Source organism: Haliotis rufescens, unplaced genomic scaffold (assembly GCF_023055435.1).
Source record: "Haliotis rufescens isolate VD_foot unplaced genomic scaffold, xgHalRufe1.0.p SCAF_48, whole genome shotgun sequence".
Lineage (NCBI taxonomy): Eukaryota > Metazoa > Mollusca > Gastropoda > Lepetellida > Haliotidae > Haliotis > Haliotis rufescens.
The window spans coordinates 334,555-350,873 of NW_025964201.1; the positions used below are offsets into that span (position 1 = coordinate 334,555).

General features: G+C 38.9%; 1 protein-coding gene across 1 annotated transcript in view; it reads left to right on the forward strand.

The window, feature by feature from the left end:
* Positions 1-1,733: 1,733 nt before the first annotated feature.
* Positions 1,734-16,319, forward strand: part of LOC124125811 — a 45,748-nt gene continuing 31,162 nt past the window's right edge. The window contains exons 1-4 of the mRNA XM_048383400.1: positions 1,734-1,788; positions 4,059-4,484; positions 5,418-5,759; positions 5,855-5,890. Coding sequence (XP_048239357.1) covers positions 1,770-1,788; positions 4,059-4,484; positions 5,418-5,759; positions 5,855-5,890 — 823 coding nt within the window. The 5' untranslated portion in view covers positions 1,734-1,769. The remainder of the gene's footprint in view (positions 1,789-4,058; positions 4,485-5,417; positions 5,760-5,854; positions 5,891-16,319) is intronic.

Below are 16,319 nucleotides of genomic sequence, written 5' to 3' on the forward strand. Positions count from 1 at the left end.
AAGGGGACAATAACGTGTTATCGTGTCTCTTCATTACATCGGAACCAGCTTTCATGTGAGGATCACTCATCGTCCCTGATTCCCTGCCTAGCCCATCTCGGAAGCTTGACCACTGTCGCCACTGAGTGAATATATATTATTATCACTGACTTTTGCTATCACCACTGTATTTTTGTATTTGGTACTGACCACTGCAATTATATATTGCCATTGATTATTGTACTACAACTCTATTGTTTACTGCCATTGTAATTGCTTTGCAGTAATTTGTATTGATTTGTAAACTTAATTACTATATATTGTAATACATTTGTTGATTGTATACTTCTTGTTGGTTGTTGATTGGTTTCACAAACAGTTCTTTTACGTACAGATTTCGGGGTTAACACATTGTTTCAATTTGGCAATCAACACTAACAAAGAATAGAACTGTTTTGTTTGCGTCTAGACTGAGTTTAACACTCACTCACAGGAACTCACTCTTAAAATCATTGACAAAGCATTTGAAGTGTACATCAATGAATCTTCTTGCTGCTAAGTTAGATATATTTAGTATAGTGTCTGCATCAGCCTTTGTTCGACACCCAACACGAAGACAGTGTGTGATATGAGGTTCTGGTAAGGACGAGTTGACAGTTCAAGGAACATGAGGCTTGGGAAAATTAACATTCCAGGCAGGTTTGAATATGTCCCTCGATTTTGTGCTACACCATATGTAAGAATGGGTATATTTTGTATAATCAATGTGTACCTAACAATGCAGATTCGTTTTCAGTATATATACTTCCTAGACTCAAGGATATTTACTTACATAAATGGTCATCGCAAGTTCAGAAAAATGCAATTATTACAAGCTTTTTAAGACAACTATTCCCCCAGAATACTATTTGTTTGATATCAATTTTAGGACAATTTAGATGCAGCTCTAATAGACATAGGATCGAAGTAGCCAGACATAGAAACAGAGCCAGAGAATTGAGAATATGTCAGCAATGTGGTTAAATGTGACTGAAGATGAGTTTCATTTCTGTTGGTCTGTCCAAAATACGACCATCTAAGACTAAATATATTGAACTACATTTTTATGTACATCCAACTCAACAAAACTTTATATCGATCATGTCAACAACTGATAAAGATACTCTAAAATACTATCAATGTTAATTTATCATGCTATGTTAATTAGATTACGACCTGTTAAACATATCAGCACCCACTCTCGAAAACAGAATTGTACTATGGGCCTGAGGCCTTTCAGTATGGAATATAACTTATCCTTATCCCTATCCTGTAAGAAAGAGTGCGTTAGTTAGGTTTTACCCAATGTTCAAGCAATACCCGACGGGACACTAAAAAAAGGGCTTCACATCTTCCCCATTTGGGTAATCAATACTAGATCTCGCCGGCGCCCCATTAACTACCAGTGGTCACACACGACTGTTAATGGACACAATCTTACAATGTTATCAACAGAGGCTGTTCAAAATATAGTTAATGAAAGTGGAAGAGATATTAGTTGTACTGTAGTGTTATAGAAATACAAGGTGTAAAGGTTATTGATGCAAAAACGTGAGGAGAAATAAAATAATTGTGAAAAAACACATTTCTGTAGACAAACCCATTTTGAAGCAGGCAAACTATCACAGGTCACAAGAAATAAGTCACGTGACTCGTTCACCCGAGAGTCGATATGAGGAAATGTTTTGAAGCCACAGCACGCGTGTGTAGCCATGGGCGACGTGAGGGTGTCTGGAACAATACTGGTATTAATGGTATCCTATTGCTCTGGTAAGTAGATTAATGCGCACAAATAACAATTTGTCCTGTTCATCACATTACGTTACATTTACATTACATTATGTTCAGCGTGTGGTTTCGAATTAAACAAAAGAAATATCGAATCAAAGTTCAAAACCTGTAATGATAACACAGGTGGTTTCCATTCTAACAAGGCAGAATTAGGAGTTTTCAGGTATCGGATGACATTTTCTGTAGGTTGCAATGGCGAATTTGGGATTACTGAAGATCGGTTTTAATCAAAATCTATATTCGCTTCATGTACCCAAACCTAAACCTTCCCCATAATACTTGAACTACTTCACTGAGACGCAAAAACATCATCTAGGCCGATTTCCTGTTAGCATTATTCAATTTAATTCACTTCAATTCAATGGTTTATTTTATGAAAGGCCATTGGCCCATATACAAGTGAGTTACATAGACATACAGTTACTTTACCAAATATTGTAGTATACGGACTATCAAGACAACAACAACTGATAAACACAAAAGCATGGTGAATGTATAAAGATACTTGTAGTTGATCGCTACACGTTTTGCTTGACAGCAGACATACATTCAAAGTTATTAGTAGATATACATGACAATAACCAGGCGGGTAGATATTTCATTCTTCTTTTGTTAAATATCTTCCTCTATTTTCTGTTTAATCACTCAGACCAAGCCTAAAGTGTATAAATGTATTGCGTTGGTGTTTGCATCTTAAATGTGAAAGATACGACTCTGGTTCAAGGAGAAACTTAATATTACGATATGTGTCGTATATCGAACTACCTGAAAGTGTAGAATGCCAATACTGTCGGAACATATCAACATATCAATATATATAGTGGGAACCTCCCACATTTACCATAAACCATATTACTGGGAGTTGACATGCCAACATTAAGAAATCTTTTGTGAACCTTTTCGATAGAATAAAACTCTCGACAGCCCCATAATTCTTCGCATTACAATAAGATCGGATGTATTTGACAATCAAACAGGTTAAAGAAAATGTGAGGTCTAACAACGCTATTGTTAAACACAACAGACTGCAATTGAAAGAAAGCTTTCTTTGCTCTTTTTGATAAATTTAACAACGATTTACTTAAGTTTAATGTACTTGTGACTAATATTCACGCCGCTTTCAGCAATATTCCAGCAATATCACGGCGGGGGACACCATATTTCAATGAAACAATCCATGCCACTGGTAATTACATGGTGATACGGTTTTGAGGTCAACTGTATTTGTTATGAACCGGTAGTGTTTTGAATATGCTCTCTCTATATCGCAGTATGGCTCTGGTATGGTGAGTCAACTCTTCCCTCACCCGAAAGAATTAACTTATTTCTTAAATTTTCGCCGTCCATCTGTAGTTCGCGCTTTTTGAAAAAAAATATCAAGTTTGACAATTCAAATGTGTTTAGAAACACGGTCGTATACATCAATGCGTTCTTCAAGTGAACTGGAAGCAACTATATGCTACTTATATCTCTGTGTTGCATATATGATTAGATTCCACTATAGGTCTCCTATAAAGCGGGGAGCTGTGTTGATGTTTGAGAAAGTACATGGCATGAAAATCTGCGACAATGGCAAATAATGTCAGACTTTTTTGTATAAATGCGTTTCAAATATTAAATCTGCTTATACCGTGATTTATGCAGCATTTATAATTTGAAATAGGTCATTATTAAAAGTGTCTTTTAATTACAATATGACTTTATGCACAGTATTCCGTATCTAAAAATAGACGCCCTCATGCATATTCATGACCATCTCCTTCGGGCTCGCGTGTGGAGATGGTCATGAATATGCATGAGGGCGACTATTTTTAGATACGGACTCCTGTGCTTTATGTGACGGTTGCTTACTTATCTGCAACTGCTTTCCTCTTGGACCCTTTTCAAATATTTCAGTTTCTCGAGTTTTCAGTTTGCTCTCAATAGTCGACCAGACTATGTTTAAATGTTGTCAAATATTTGGTGTACATCGTCAAAGCCTTGAGACTGTATGTTAGCCCTTTGGTTTTACATTGTACGTTTTGACCACTTTGAATAGGTAATCTGGAACCTCTCTTTTTCCTTCTGTTTCATTTCCCAACGGATGCCATCTGGGAAACCTGCGTGACTCTCTTATTGCCAATGCGACGTTGAATATATACTCACTCTTCACACTGACGTTGTCCTGAACTTCCCTGTTCCTGAATTCAAAATACAAATCAATAATCTTTGTGAAATGAGCTCATGCACTTTTTTCTGTTATACTTCAGGTTCCATCATTTGTGACAAAGTGGATGTGACAAAAGTAGAAGGGGACGTTATTAGCGTTTGTTACAATCAGGGTAGTAAAGAGATCAAGTGTCCCAGAAATGAATCAGTGTTGGTCAAACACTTCTTGCAAAGAGTACCTGTAGGTAAGGACAGTGATGACAGGGGTGGACGCTACAGATCCTGTGAACAAAACTTCAATGATGAATATTATGACGTTGGGGAATGTTTATTAATAACGTCGGGTGTGCATCAGAAGAGGGCTTATCAGGCAGCGATCACGGAGGTTTTGGAGGAGTGTAGTCAGAAGAGGTACTGTATCCTGGAGAGTGACACGAGTTCCTCTGTCCATGGTCTGAAGGACCTCCCAGTAGGAGAGAGAAAGAAACGCCCGTCACATCTCGTTGTATTGCATCAGTGTGTTAAAGGTAAAGAGCGTGATATAGCTATGGAAATGTTTAGTGCAAGTTTTAATGTTAAGAGTATGCTCCACGTTGTAGACGTTGTGGTCCTACCCTCACCACTCACATTTGTATATTCTGTTTCATTCCTTTCTGCATTCATATTGTACACGTAATAACAGACTGACCTAAAACATGTGACGACACTCCAAAAGGTTATTTGTTTGGTTAACGCTGTCCATGGTCTGAAGGACCTCCCAGTAGGAGAGAGAAAGAAGCGCCCGTCACATCTGGTGGTAATGCATCAGTGTGTTAAAAGTAAATTACAGCCTGCCATTTACAGGGACATATACTGAAGATTTTAAACTTTAAGCGAGACTATGTTCCACGTTTGATTTAATTTGGTCCATGTTACCACTGAAACAACGTCTATGTGCACTAGTTTTCAAGGTGATGCTCATTACATAGATTGGCTCACATACTACAATAGTGGAATCTGAATGTCACGAAGTAAACGTACCGAAACTGCCAGCTGACCAGACTATTCTAACCATTCAAGTCTCTATGTTGCTCTCTGTTTTATTTAAGCATTGTATATTTCCGAAGGAGTGTATGCATGAATATAGATAATTACATATACATAGTTTCAGATGTGCGTACTTATATTCACATATGCAAATACGACTATAATCATTGATTATATACTTTCCTACATATCACGTTTAGAGCAAAGCATCATCCCTTGTTAACAAATCAAATTTATGACTCCTCATACAATGAGTGAGTGTAGTGTTATGCCGCTTTTAGCAATATTCCAGCAATATCACGGCGGTGGACAGATTGTACCCATATCGGGAATCGAACCCGGGTCTTCAGCGTGACGGGCGAACGCTTTAACCATTAGGCTACCCGACCACCCCTCCTCACGAAGAACTTATCAATCGTGATATGACTTTTCAGAGCAAGTTGCCAGTGTCTTGTTGTGTGACAGAAAGACCGAAACGGGTAAGGAGGTCTACATCAGCAGCAACCGACTGAAGATGTCATCTCGGGAAACAAGCACCTGCACCTGTACAGTCACTGGAGCTGCGAGCCACGTCACCTTGCTGGATGTCAGACTGGGCAACAGCAACGTGACCACACTGTCCATCAGGGACAAGACACGTACAGTGTACACAATCCAGGGTGGCGACCTGGCAGTCCACTTCATGAAGGAGATTAACATCAGCCAATCAGAGTGGAGTTTACAGGTGGATGTTATCCGAGACTATCTCCCTGACAAGATATGGATGAGACTGGAAGGTAATTTTTTAATAAGGCACCTTAAATGACAAAACGTGTAATGTTATCATTAAAATTAAACGTCTTCGTTAATTAATCATCTTCCTTTTCTACAGGACACAACGGCTCTGACGTTACAGTCACATGTAAGGGTATGTCCTTTGCTATTTCTACTTGGAGGGGCGGTGGGGTAGACTAGTGGTTAAACCCGGGTTCGATTCCCGACATGGGTACAATGTGTGAAGCCCATTTCTGGTGTCCCCGCCGTGATATTGCTTAATGGTTGCGTAATGCAATACTTACTCACTCACTCACTCACTATTTCTTCTTGTCAATATATGTTCGCTCACTCATTCAGCATAATTATTCACCAAATTAAGCTGACATTATTTGAAAGTTAGATTGACATCAACGAAAAAACGAAACGTTATAAGTATCAACGTACAGTGCAAAGGAAATGAAACATAATCTATCATGTATGTATAAGGTATGGTAACTTACGGCGAGCTGATTGGGTGAGAATGCGATTGTTTAATCAAATATATACTCTATGGTCTGTTGGAGAGACAATTTTATTTATTCCAAATTCACCAAGTTATTCTTCTTCCATATCGGATTAAAACAGATGAACCGCATCAAGTGAAAGTGATACTGAAAGGAGGCACCTCTTTCTCAACCATAATAAATAGGGAGATTCCAATAATGATATTAGCTGTTGTAAGTTGCAAGCAGCGGAGTTGAGGTTCCTAGACCATTCAGGGCATGTTGTATTTGGAGAGGAAACAAAATGTGAATCAAAATATATTGTGTATGTATTACAATGTTTATCGAGCATGGTTCAATGAATACATTCTTCTGACATCTTATTTATTTTCTTTTGAATGAGAAAACGTCAATTGGATAGAAAAACATAGTTTAAAACTTGAGTTTGTCAAACTGGACGTCTTTGTCCTACATTGTTATTGCATTGATCTATTTGCCCCCATATCATTTTTTGAAAATTGTTTCAGAATCAGAGACTCATGACACACATGTGGCGCTACGATCTTGGTCAGGTGAAGAGTGTTTGAATTATTAAGAAAATAGTACTATTGTATTTATCACTACATCTGTGGCAGGTGGTTAATATCTACATATTTTACAAGTACATCATGAACGCATCTCGGTGGGGGGGGGGGGGGGGGGGGGGGTGAAGGCTGGAATGGGCATAGATTAATGATTACTCATTGAGGCATTGTATCTCGTAATGTCACGCCAGGTCAACACTGCAGCTATACTCGATGATTCTAGTAAATGGGATATTTTCTGTGAACTGCATCATGTTGGGGTCTTACGCGTGAAGTTGTGTATTCAGTTGTTTGTTTGTTGTTTAACGCCGAACTCAGCAATATTCTAGCTATATGACAAGCATAGTCGCCTTTTACGGCAAACATGGGTTGCTGAAGACCAATTCTACCCCGGATCTTTACGGGTCTAATCTTTCCCCAGGCACTCCGACGTCTGTTTTGTCCTGGATAACATATTTCTATTGTTTCCTTTTCATTGCAGGTGACACCCAGATTGTGTTTGTGTGTGTTGGCTTTGTCACAGGGTTTGTCTCTGTTGGTTTCATCATGGCTATTTATGTTAAAAGGTAAATAATAAAAACACGGGCTTGAACTGGTATTTGTCATAATGTAAACATCTTGTGAGACATAACAAAAGCAGAAATACAACAATATTATCCATTCGTTCTGAAAGACCCTGCGCGTGACTGAGCATTATCGTGTTTCAGGAGGTCAGCACACGCGGGCTCCACGTCCAACGAAGGAGGCGATAAGGGCGTGGTCTACCACTCTCAACCGGATGAGTCACGTGTCCAGCAGCCAATCGGATCACCAGAAGGGTTTGCTGCTGAACCTCACTACCACATGCCAGATGACCCACATGACCAGGGAGCAGCAGGATGCAATGATTACTACCTGGTGCCTGTTCACCGACAGACACGATGAACCAGTCTTGCCAGCCTTGCTGACATAGTGTCAATGCTTCGTCTTGCTTTGTTTATTGCACTATTATTAAGGAGACAGTGTTTTTACAGACCATTTTGCATCTTCTATTGTCGATATCGTTGGTGACCACACCTGACATTAACATTGATAGCGTCATCTGATGGAATGTGGAACTCCTCATCCATGTCATTTGTAACGTTTACATTTTTACGTGGTGACCATTTAGTGATATTTACATTGTATGGTGATGTCAAATGGGGTTTTTACGTCGCGTTCAAGATTATGTTTACTTCAATTTTAGACGTGCATGCTTTGTTTGTTTATTTGTTTGTTGTTAAAAGCCGAACTCAGCAATATTCCAGCTGTATGACGTCGATCTGTAAATAATAGAGTATGGACCGGATAATCAAGTGATTGACATCATGAGCATCGATCCACGCAATTTGGACCGATGACATGCATCAACCAAGTCAGCGAGCCTGACCACCAGATCCCGTTAGTCGCCTCTTACGACAAGCATAGTCGCATTTTGCAGCAAACATGGGTTGCTGAAGACCTATTCTACCCCGGATCTTCATGGGTCTCGCCCTCTAAGAGCGGCGGTGTAACAACTCAGTTAACAATGTCAATATCGGATGTTACAACTATTTTAGTAGATATTGGCAAGGCAGCGGCGGCACATAAGAAGTGGTCAACCTACCTCGAGGGGTACATGGTGTGATGTGCCCTGTGTGTGAGCCAATGTACACAAGGTTCATCATACCTTATGCCCCGTGAGATCGGGTGACAACGAACAGGCCCGGAATATATGTCCGCCTTTTTACTGAGTTAGCCAAACTCGAAGCAGGAGGACGCAAACAAACCGAGTTACTTGCCTTTACCCAAGCATTCGGTAACTCAACGATACTCGAGATATGGAAGTTACCTACGATGTGTTCAGATTGATTTCTCAATCTCATCCGAACCATCTTCTATGTGGGAGAGGTCTGGAGAAATAGCCGCCCATGGCAGTACGTTGTTACTTGTGAACAGAATGTTTAGCGGGTGGAATGTTCAGTTCGTTGTTGCCTATGTACAGGATGTTTAGCTAGTGGAATGTTCAGTTCGTTGTTACCTGTGTACAGAATGTATAGCTGGTGGAATGTTCAGTTCGTTGTTACCTGTGTACAGAATGTATAGCTGGTGGAATGTTCAGTTCGTTGTTGTGTATGTACAGAATGTTGAACTAGTTGAATGTTCAGTTCGTTATTGTCTGTGTACAGTATGTTTAGCTAGTGGAATGTTCAGTTCGTTGTCGCCTATGTACAGGATGTTTAGCTAGTGGAATGTTCAGTTCGTTGTTGTCTGTGTACAGTATGTTTAGCGTGTGGAATATTCAGTTCGTTGTTGCCTATGTACAGAATGTTTAACTAGTGGAATGTTCAGTTCGTTGTTGTCTGTGTACAGTATGTTTAGCTGGTGGAATGTTCAGTTCGTTGTTACCTGTGTACATAATGTATAGCTGGTGGAATGTTCAGTTCGTTGTTACCTATGTACAGTATGTTTAGCTAGTGGAATGTTCAGTTCGTTGTTGTCTGTGTACAGAATGTATAGCTGGTGGAATGTTCAGTTCGTTGTTACCTGTGTACAGAATGTATAGCTGGTGGAATGTTCAGTTCGTTGTTACCTGTCTACAGTATGTTTAGCTAGTGGAATGTTCAGTTCGTTGTTACCTGTGTACAGAATGTTTAGCTAGTGGAATGTTCAGTTCGTTGTTGTATGTGTACAGAATGTATAGCTGGTGGAATGTTCAGTTCGTTGTTGCCTGTGTACAGTATGTTTAGCTAGTTGAATGTTCAGTTCGTTGTTGTCTATGTACAGTATGTTTAGCTAGTGGAACGTTCAGTTCGTTGTTGTGTATGTACAGTATGTTTAGCTAGTGGAATGTTCAGTTCGTTGTTGCCTATGTACAGGATGTTTAGCTAGTGGAATGTTCAGTTCGTTGTTGTCTGTGTACAGTATGTTTAGGGTGTGGAATATTCAGTTCGTTGTTGCCTATGTACAGAATGTTTAACTAGGTGAATGTTCAGTTCGTTGTTGTCTGTGTACAGTATGTTTAGCTGGTGGAATGTTCAGTTCGTTGTTGTCTGTGTACAGAATGTATAGCTGGTGGAATGTTCAGTTCGTTGTTACCTGTGTACAGGATGTTTAGCTGGTGGAATGTTCAGTTCGTTGTTGTCTATGTACAGAATGTTGAACTAGTGGAATGTTCAGTTCGTTCTTGTGTATGTACAGAATGTTTAGCTAGTGGAATGTTCAGTTCGTTGTTGTCTATGTACAGAATCTTTAGCTAGTGGAATGTTCAGTTCGTTGTTGTCTGTGTACAGTATGTTTAGCGTGTGGAATGTTCAGTTCGTTGTTGCCTATGTACAGGATGTTTAGCTAGTGCAATGTTCAGTTCGTTGTTGTCTATGTACAGAATGTTGAACTAGTTGAATGTTCAGTTCGTTGTTGTCTATGTACAGAATGTTTAACTAGGCGAATGTTCAGTTCGTTGTTGTGTATGTACAGAATGTTTAGCTGGTGGAATGTTCAGTTCGTTGTTGTCTGTGTACAGTATGTTTAGCTAGTGGAATGTTCAGTTCGTTGTTGTCTGTGTACAGAATGTTGAACTAGTTGAATGTTCAGTTCGTTGTTGCCTATGTACAGGATGTTTAACTGGTGGAATGTTCAGTTCGTTGTTGTGTGTTTACAGTATGTTTAGCTAGTGGAATGTTCAGTTCGTTGTTGTCTATGTACAGTATGTTTAGCTAGTGGAATATTCAGTTCGTTGTTGTCAGTGTACAGGATGTTTAGCTATTGGAATGTTCAGTTCGTTGTTGTCTGTGTACAGAATGTTGAACTAGTTGAATGTTCAGTTCGTTGTTGTCTATGTACAGAATGTTGAACTAGTTGAATGTTCAGTTCGTTGTTGTCTTGTACAGAATGTTAAATAGTGGAATGTTCAGTTCGTTGTTGTGTATGTACAGAATGTTTAGCTAGTGGAATGTTCAGTTCGTTGTTGTCTGTGTACAGTATGTTTAGCGTGTGGAATATTCAGTTCGTTGTTGCCTATGTACAGGATGTTTAGCTAGTGGAATATTCAGTTCGTTGTTGTCTATGTACAGAATGTTGAACTAGTTGAATGTTCAGTTCGTTGTTGTCTATGTACAGAATGTTTAACTAGTGGAATGTTCAGTTCGTTGTTGTGTATGTACAGAATGTTTAGCTGGCGGAATGTTCAGTTTCGTTGTTGTCTGTGTACAGTATGTTTAGCTAGTGGAATGTTCAGTTCGTTGTTGTCTGTGTACAGGATGTTTAGCTAGTGGAATGTTCAGTTCGTTGTTGTCTGTGTACAGAAAGTTGAACTAGTTGAATGTTCAGTTCGTTGTTGTCTATGTACAGAATGTTTAGCTAGTGGAATGTTCAGTTCGTTGTTGTCTGTCTACAGTATGTTTAGCGTGTGGAATATTCAGTTCGTTGTTGCCTATGTACAGGATGTTTAGCTATTGGAATGTTCAGTTCGTTGTTGTCTATGTACAGAATGTTGAACTAGTGGAATGTTCAGTTCGTTGTTGTCTATGTACAGAATGTTTAACTAGTGGAATGTTCAGTTCGTTGTTGTGTATGTACAGAATGTTTAGCTAGCGGAATGTTCAGATCGTTGTTGTCTGTGTACAGTATGTTTAGCTAGTGGAATGTTCAGTTCGTTGTTGTCTGTCTACAGAATGTTTAGCTGGTGGAATGTTCAGTTCGTTGTTGTCTATGTACAGAATCTTTAGCTAGTGGAATGTTCAGTTCGTTGTTGTCTGTGTACAGTATGTTTAGCGTGTGGAACATTCAGTTCGTTGTTGCCTATGTACAGGATGTTTAGCTAGTGGAATATTCAGTTCGTTGTTGTCTATGTACAGAATGTTGAACTAGTTGAATGTTCAGTTCGTTGTTGTCTATGTACAGAATGTTTAACTAGTGGAATGTTCAGTTCGTTGTTGTGTATGTACAGAATGTTTAGCTAGCGGAATGTTCAGTTTCGTTGTTGTCTGTGTACAGTATGTTTAGCTAGTGGAATGTTCAGTTTCGTTGTTGTCTGTGTACAGTATGTTTAGCTAGTGGAATGTTCAGTTCGTTGTTGTCTGTGTACAGAATGTTGAACTAGTTGAATGTTCAGTTCGTTGTTGCCTATGTACAGGATGTTTAACTGGTGGAATGTTCAGTTCGTTGTTGTGTGTTTACAGTATGTTTAGCTAGTGGAATGTTCAGTTCGTTGTTGTCTATGTACAGTATGTTTAGCTAGTGGAATGTTCAGTTCGTTGTTGTCAGTGTAGAGGATGTTTAGCTAGTGGAATGTTCAGTTCGTTGTTGTCTGTGTACAGAATGTTGAACTAGTTGAATGTTCAGTTCGTTGTTGTCTATGTACAGAATGTTTAGCTAGTGGAATGTTCAGTTCGTTGTTGTCTGTGTACAGTATGTTTAGCGTGTGGAATATTCAGTTCGTTGTTGCCTATGTACAGGATGTTTAGCTAGTGGAATGTTCAGTTCGTTGTTGTCTGTGTACAGAATGTATAGCTGGTGGAATGTTCAGTTCGTTGTTACCTGTGTACAGAATGTATAGCTGGTGGAATGTTCAGTTCGTTGTTACCTATGTACAGTATGTTTAGCTAGTGGAATGTTCAGTTCGTTGTTGACTGTGTACAGAATGTATAGCTGGTGGAATGTTCAGTTCGTTGTTACCTGTGTACAGAATGTTTAGCTAGTGGAATGTTCAGTTCGTTGTTGTATGTGTACAGAATGTATAGCTGGTGGAATGTTCAGTTCGTTGTTGCCTGTGTACAGTATGTTTAGCTAGTTGAATGTTCAGTTCGTTGTTGTCTATGTACAGTATGTTTAGCTAGTGGAATGTTCAGTTCGTTGTTGTGTATGTACAGTATGTTTAGCTAGTGGAATGTTCAGTTCGTTGTTGTCTGTGTACAGTATGTTTAGCTGGTGGAATGTTCAGTTCGTTGTTACTTGTGTACAGTATGTTTAGCTAGTTGAATGTTCAGTTCGTTGTTGTCTATGTACAGTATGTTTAGCTAGTGGAATATTCAGTTCGTTGTTGTCAGTGTACAGGATGTTTAGCTAGTGGAATGTTCAGTTCGTTGTTGTCTGTGTACAGAATGTTGAACTAGTTGAATGTTCAGTTCGTTGTTGTCTATGTACAGAATGTTGAACTAGTTGAATGTTCAGTTCGTTGTTGTCTATGTACAGAATGTTAAATAGTGGAATGTTCAGTTCGTTGTTGTGTATGTACAGAATGTTTAGCTAGTGGAATGTTCAGTTCGTTGTTGTCTGTGTACAGTATGTTTAGCGTGTGGAATATTCAGTTCGTTGTTGCCTATGTACAGGATGTTTAGCTAGTGGAATATTCAGTTCGTTGTTGTCTATGTACAGAATGTTGAACTAGTTGAATGTTCAGTTCGTTGTTGTCTATGTACAGAATGTTTAACTAGTGGAATGTTCAGTTCGTTGTTGTGTATGTACAGAATGTTTAGCTAGCGGAATGTTCAGTTTCGTTGTTGTCTGTGTACAGTATGTTTAGCTAGTGGAATGTTCAGTTCGTTGTTGTCTGTGTACAGGATGTTTAGCTAGTGGAATGCTCAGTTCGTTGTTGTCTGTGTACAGAATGTTGAACTAGTTGAATGTTCAGTTCGTTGTTGTCTATGTACAGAATGTTTAGCTAGTGGAATGTTCAGTTCGTTGTTGTCTGTCTACAGTATGTTTAGCGTGTGGAATATTCAGTTCGGTGTTGCCTATGTACAGGATGTTTAGCTAGTGGAATGTTCAGTTCGTTGTTGTCTATGTACAGAATGTTGAACTAGTTGAATGTTCAGTTCGTTGTTGTCTATGTACAGAATGTTTAACTAGTGGAATGTTCAGTTCGTTGTTGTGTATGTACAGAATGTTTAGCTAGCGGAATGTTCAGTTTCGTTGTTGTTTGTGTACAGTATGTTTAGCTAGTGGAATGTTCAGTTCGTTGTTGTCTGTCTACAGAATGTTTAGCTGGTGGAATGTTCAGTTCGTTGTTGTCTATGTACAGAATCTTTAGCTAGTGGAATGTTCAGTTCGTTGTTGTCTGTGTACAGTATGTTTAGCGTGTGGAATATTCAGTTCGTTGTTGCCTATGTACAGGATGTTTAGCTAGTGGAATATTCAGTTCGTTGTTGTCTATGTACAGAATGTTGAAATAGTTGAATGTTCAGTTCGTTGTTGTCTATGTACAGAATGTTTAACTAGTGGAATGTTCAGTTCGTTGTTGTGTATGTACAGAATGTTTAGCTAGCGGAATGTTCAGTTTCGTTGTTGTCTGTGTACAGTATGTTTAGCTAGTGGAATGTTCAGTTTCGTTGTTGTCTGTGTACAGTATGTTTAGCTAGTGGAATGTTCAGTTCGTTGTTGTCTGTGTACAGAATGTTGAACTAGTTGAATGTTCAGTTCGTTGTTGCCTATGTACAGGATGTTTAACTGGTGGAATGTTCAGTTCGTTGTTGTGTGTTTACAGTATGTTTAGCTAGTGGAATGTTCAGTTCGTTGTTGTCTATGTACAGTATGTTTAGCTAGTGGAATGTTCAGTTCGTTGTTGTCTGTGTACAGAATGTTGAACTAGTTGAATGTTCAGTTCGTTGTTGTCTATGTACAGAATGTTTAGCTAGTGGAATGTTCAGTTCGTTGTTGTCTGTGTACAGTATGTTTAGCGTGTGGAATATTCAGTTCGTTGTTGCCTATGTACAGGATGTTTAGCTAGTGGAATGTTCAGTTCGTTGTTGTCTGTGTACAGAATGTATAGCTGGTGGAATGTTCAGTTCGTTGTTACCTGTGTACAGAATGTATAGCTGGTGGAATGTTCAGTTCGTTGTTACCTATGTACAGTATGTTTAGCTAGTGGAATGTTCAGTTCGTTGTTGACTGTGTACAGAATGTATAGCTGGTGGAATGTTCAGTTCGTTGTTACCTGTGTACAGAATGTTTAGCTAGTGGAATGTTCAGTTCGTTGTTGTATGTGTACAGAATATATAGCTAGTGGAATGTTCAGTTCGTTGTTGCCTGTGTACAGTATGTTTAGCTAGTTGAATGTTCAGTTCGTTGTTGTCTATGTACAGTATGTTTAGCTAGTGGAATGTTCAGTTCGTTGTTGTGTATGTACAGTATGTTTAGCTAGTGGAATGTTCAGTTCGTTGTTGTCTGTGTACATAATGTTTAGCTGGTGGAATGTTCAGTTCGTTGTTACCTGTGTACAGTATGTTTAGCTAGTGGAATGTTCAGTTCGTTGTTGCCTATGTACAGGATGTTTAGCTAGTGGAATGTTCAGTTCGTTGTTACCTGTGTACATTATGTTTAGCTAGTGGAATGTTCAGTTCGTTGTTGCCTATGTACAGGATGTTTAGCTAGTGGAATGTTCAGTTCGTTGTTGTCTGTGTACAGAATGTATAGCTGGTGGAATGTTCAGTTCGTTGTTACCTGTGTACAGTATGTTTAGCTAGTGGAATGTTCAGTTCGTTGTTGTCTGTGTACAGTATGTTTAGCGTGTGGAATATTCAGTTCGTTGTTGCCTATGTACAGAATGTTTAACTAGTGGAATGTTCAGTTCGTTGTTGTCTGTGTACAGAATGTATAGCTGGTGGAATGTTCAGTTCGTTGTTACCTGTCTACAGAATGTTTAGCTAGTGGAATGTTCATTTCATTGTTACCTATGTACAGAATGTTTAGCTAGTGGAATGTTCAGTTCGTTGTTGTATGTGTACAGAATGTTTAGCTAGTGGAATGTTCAGTTCGTTGTTGTCTGTGTACTGTGTGTTTAACTAGTGGAATGTTCAGTTCGTAGTTGCGTGTGCACAGTATATTTAGCGATCTCGTTGGACGACTCTTACAACAATCATAGTCGCCTCTTACGGCAAGCATGGGTTGCTGAAGACCTGTTCTAACCCCGATCTTCACGGGTCCATTGTATTGAGCACCAATATCAGACATGATATTACAACGCACAGCCTCGTGTTCCCAGCAAAACATCATCTGTCTTAATGAGTATGCGATTAGACGAAAGATGACTGAGTGCACCAGGTTTAAAAAATGTTTAGTTGAATATTTCCTTGTATCTAGATCTTGACCTTTTTCATGTTAACAGTACAAGTTTTTCAGTTTATTCCGGGTAGGTTGAATATTCAGTTTCATTTGTCGTTTATATGTTTTATATCAAAATGTTATACAGTAAACTACGGTTATAACGAACTCAAGGGAACTACTATTTTTAGTTCGATATAACCGTAGTTCGTTATAAGCATATGTACAGCATAACTACAGCAAATGGTCGGGACCAAAAAGTTAGTTCGTTATATCCGTCAGTTCGTTATAAGCGTGTTCGTTATAACCGTAGTTTACTGTATATGCAGCTCTATGCAGCTAAATCTTAATCATTGACTGTTCATATACATGTATGATGCATAGCTGGGATTTATCTTTTGTTGTATTTGATAAAAGTACGGTATGTATGCATGCCATATCCTTCCATGGTTTTGTTTGATTACTGTAATACATATTT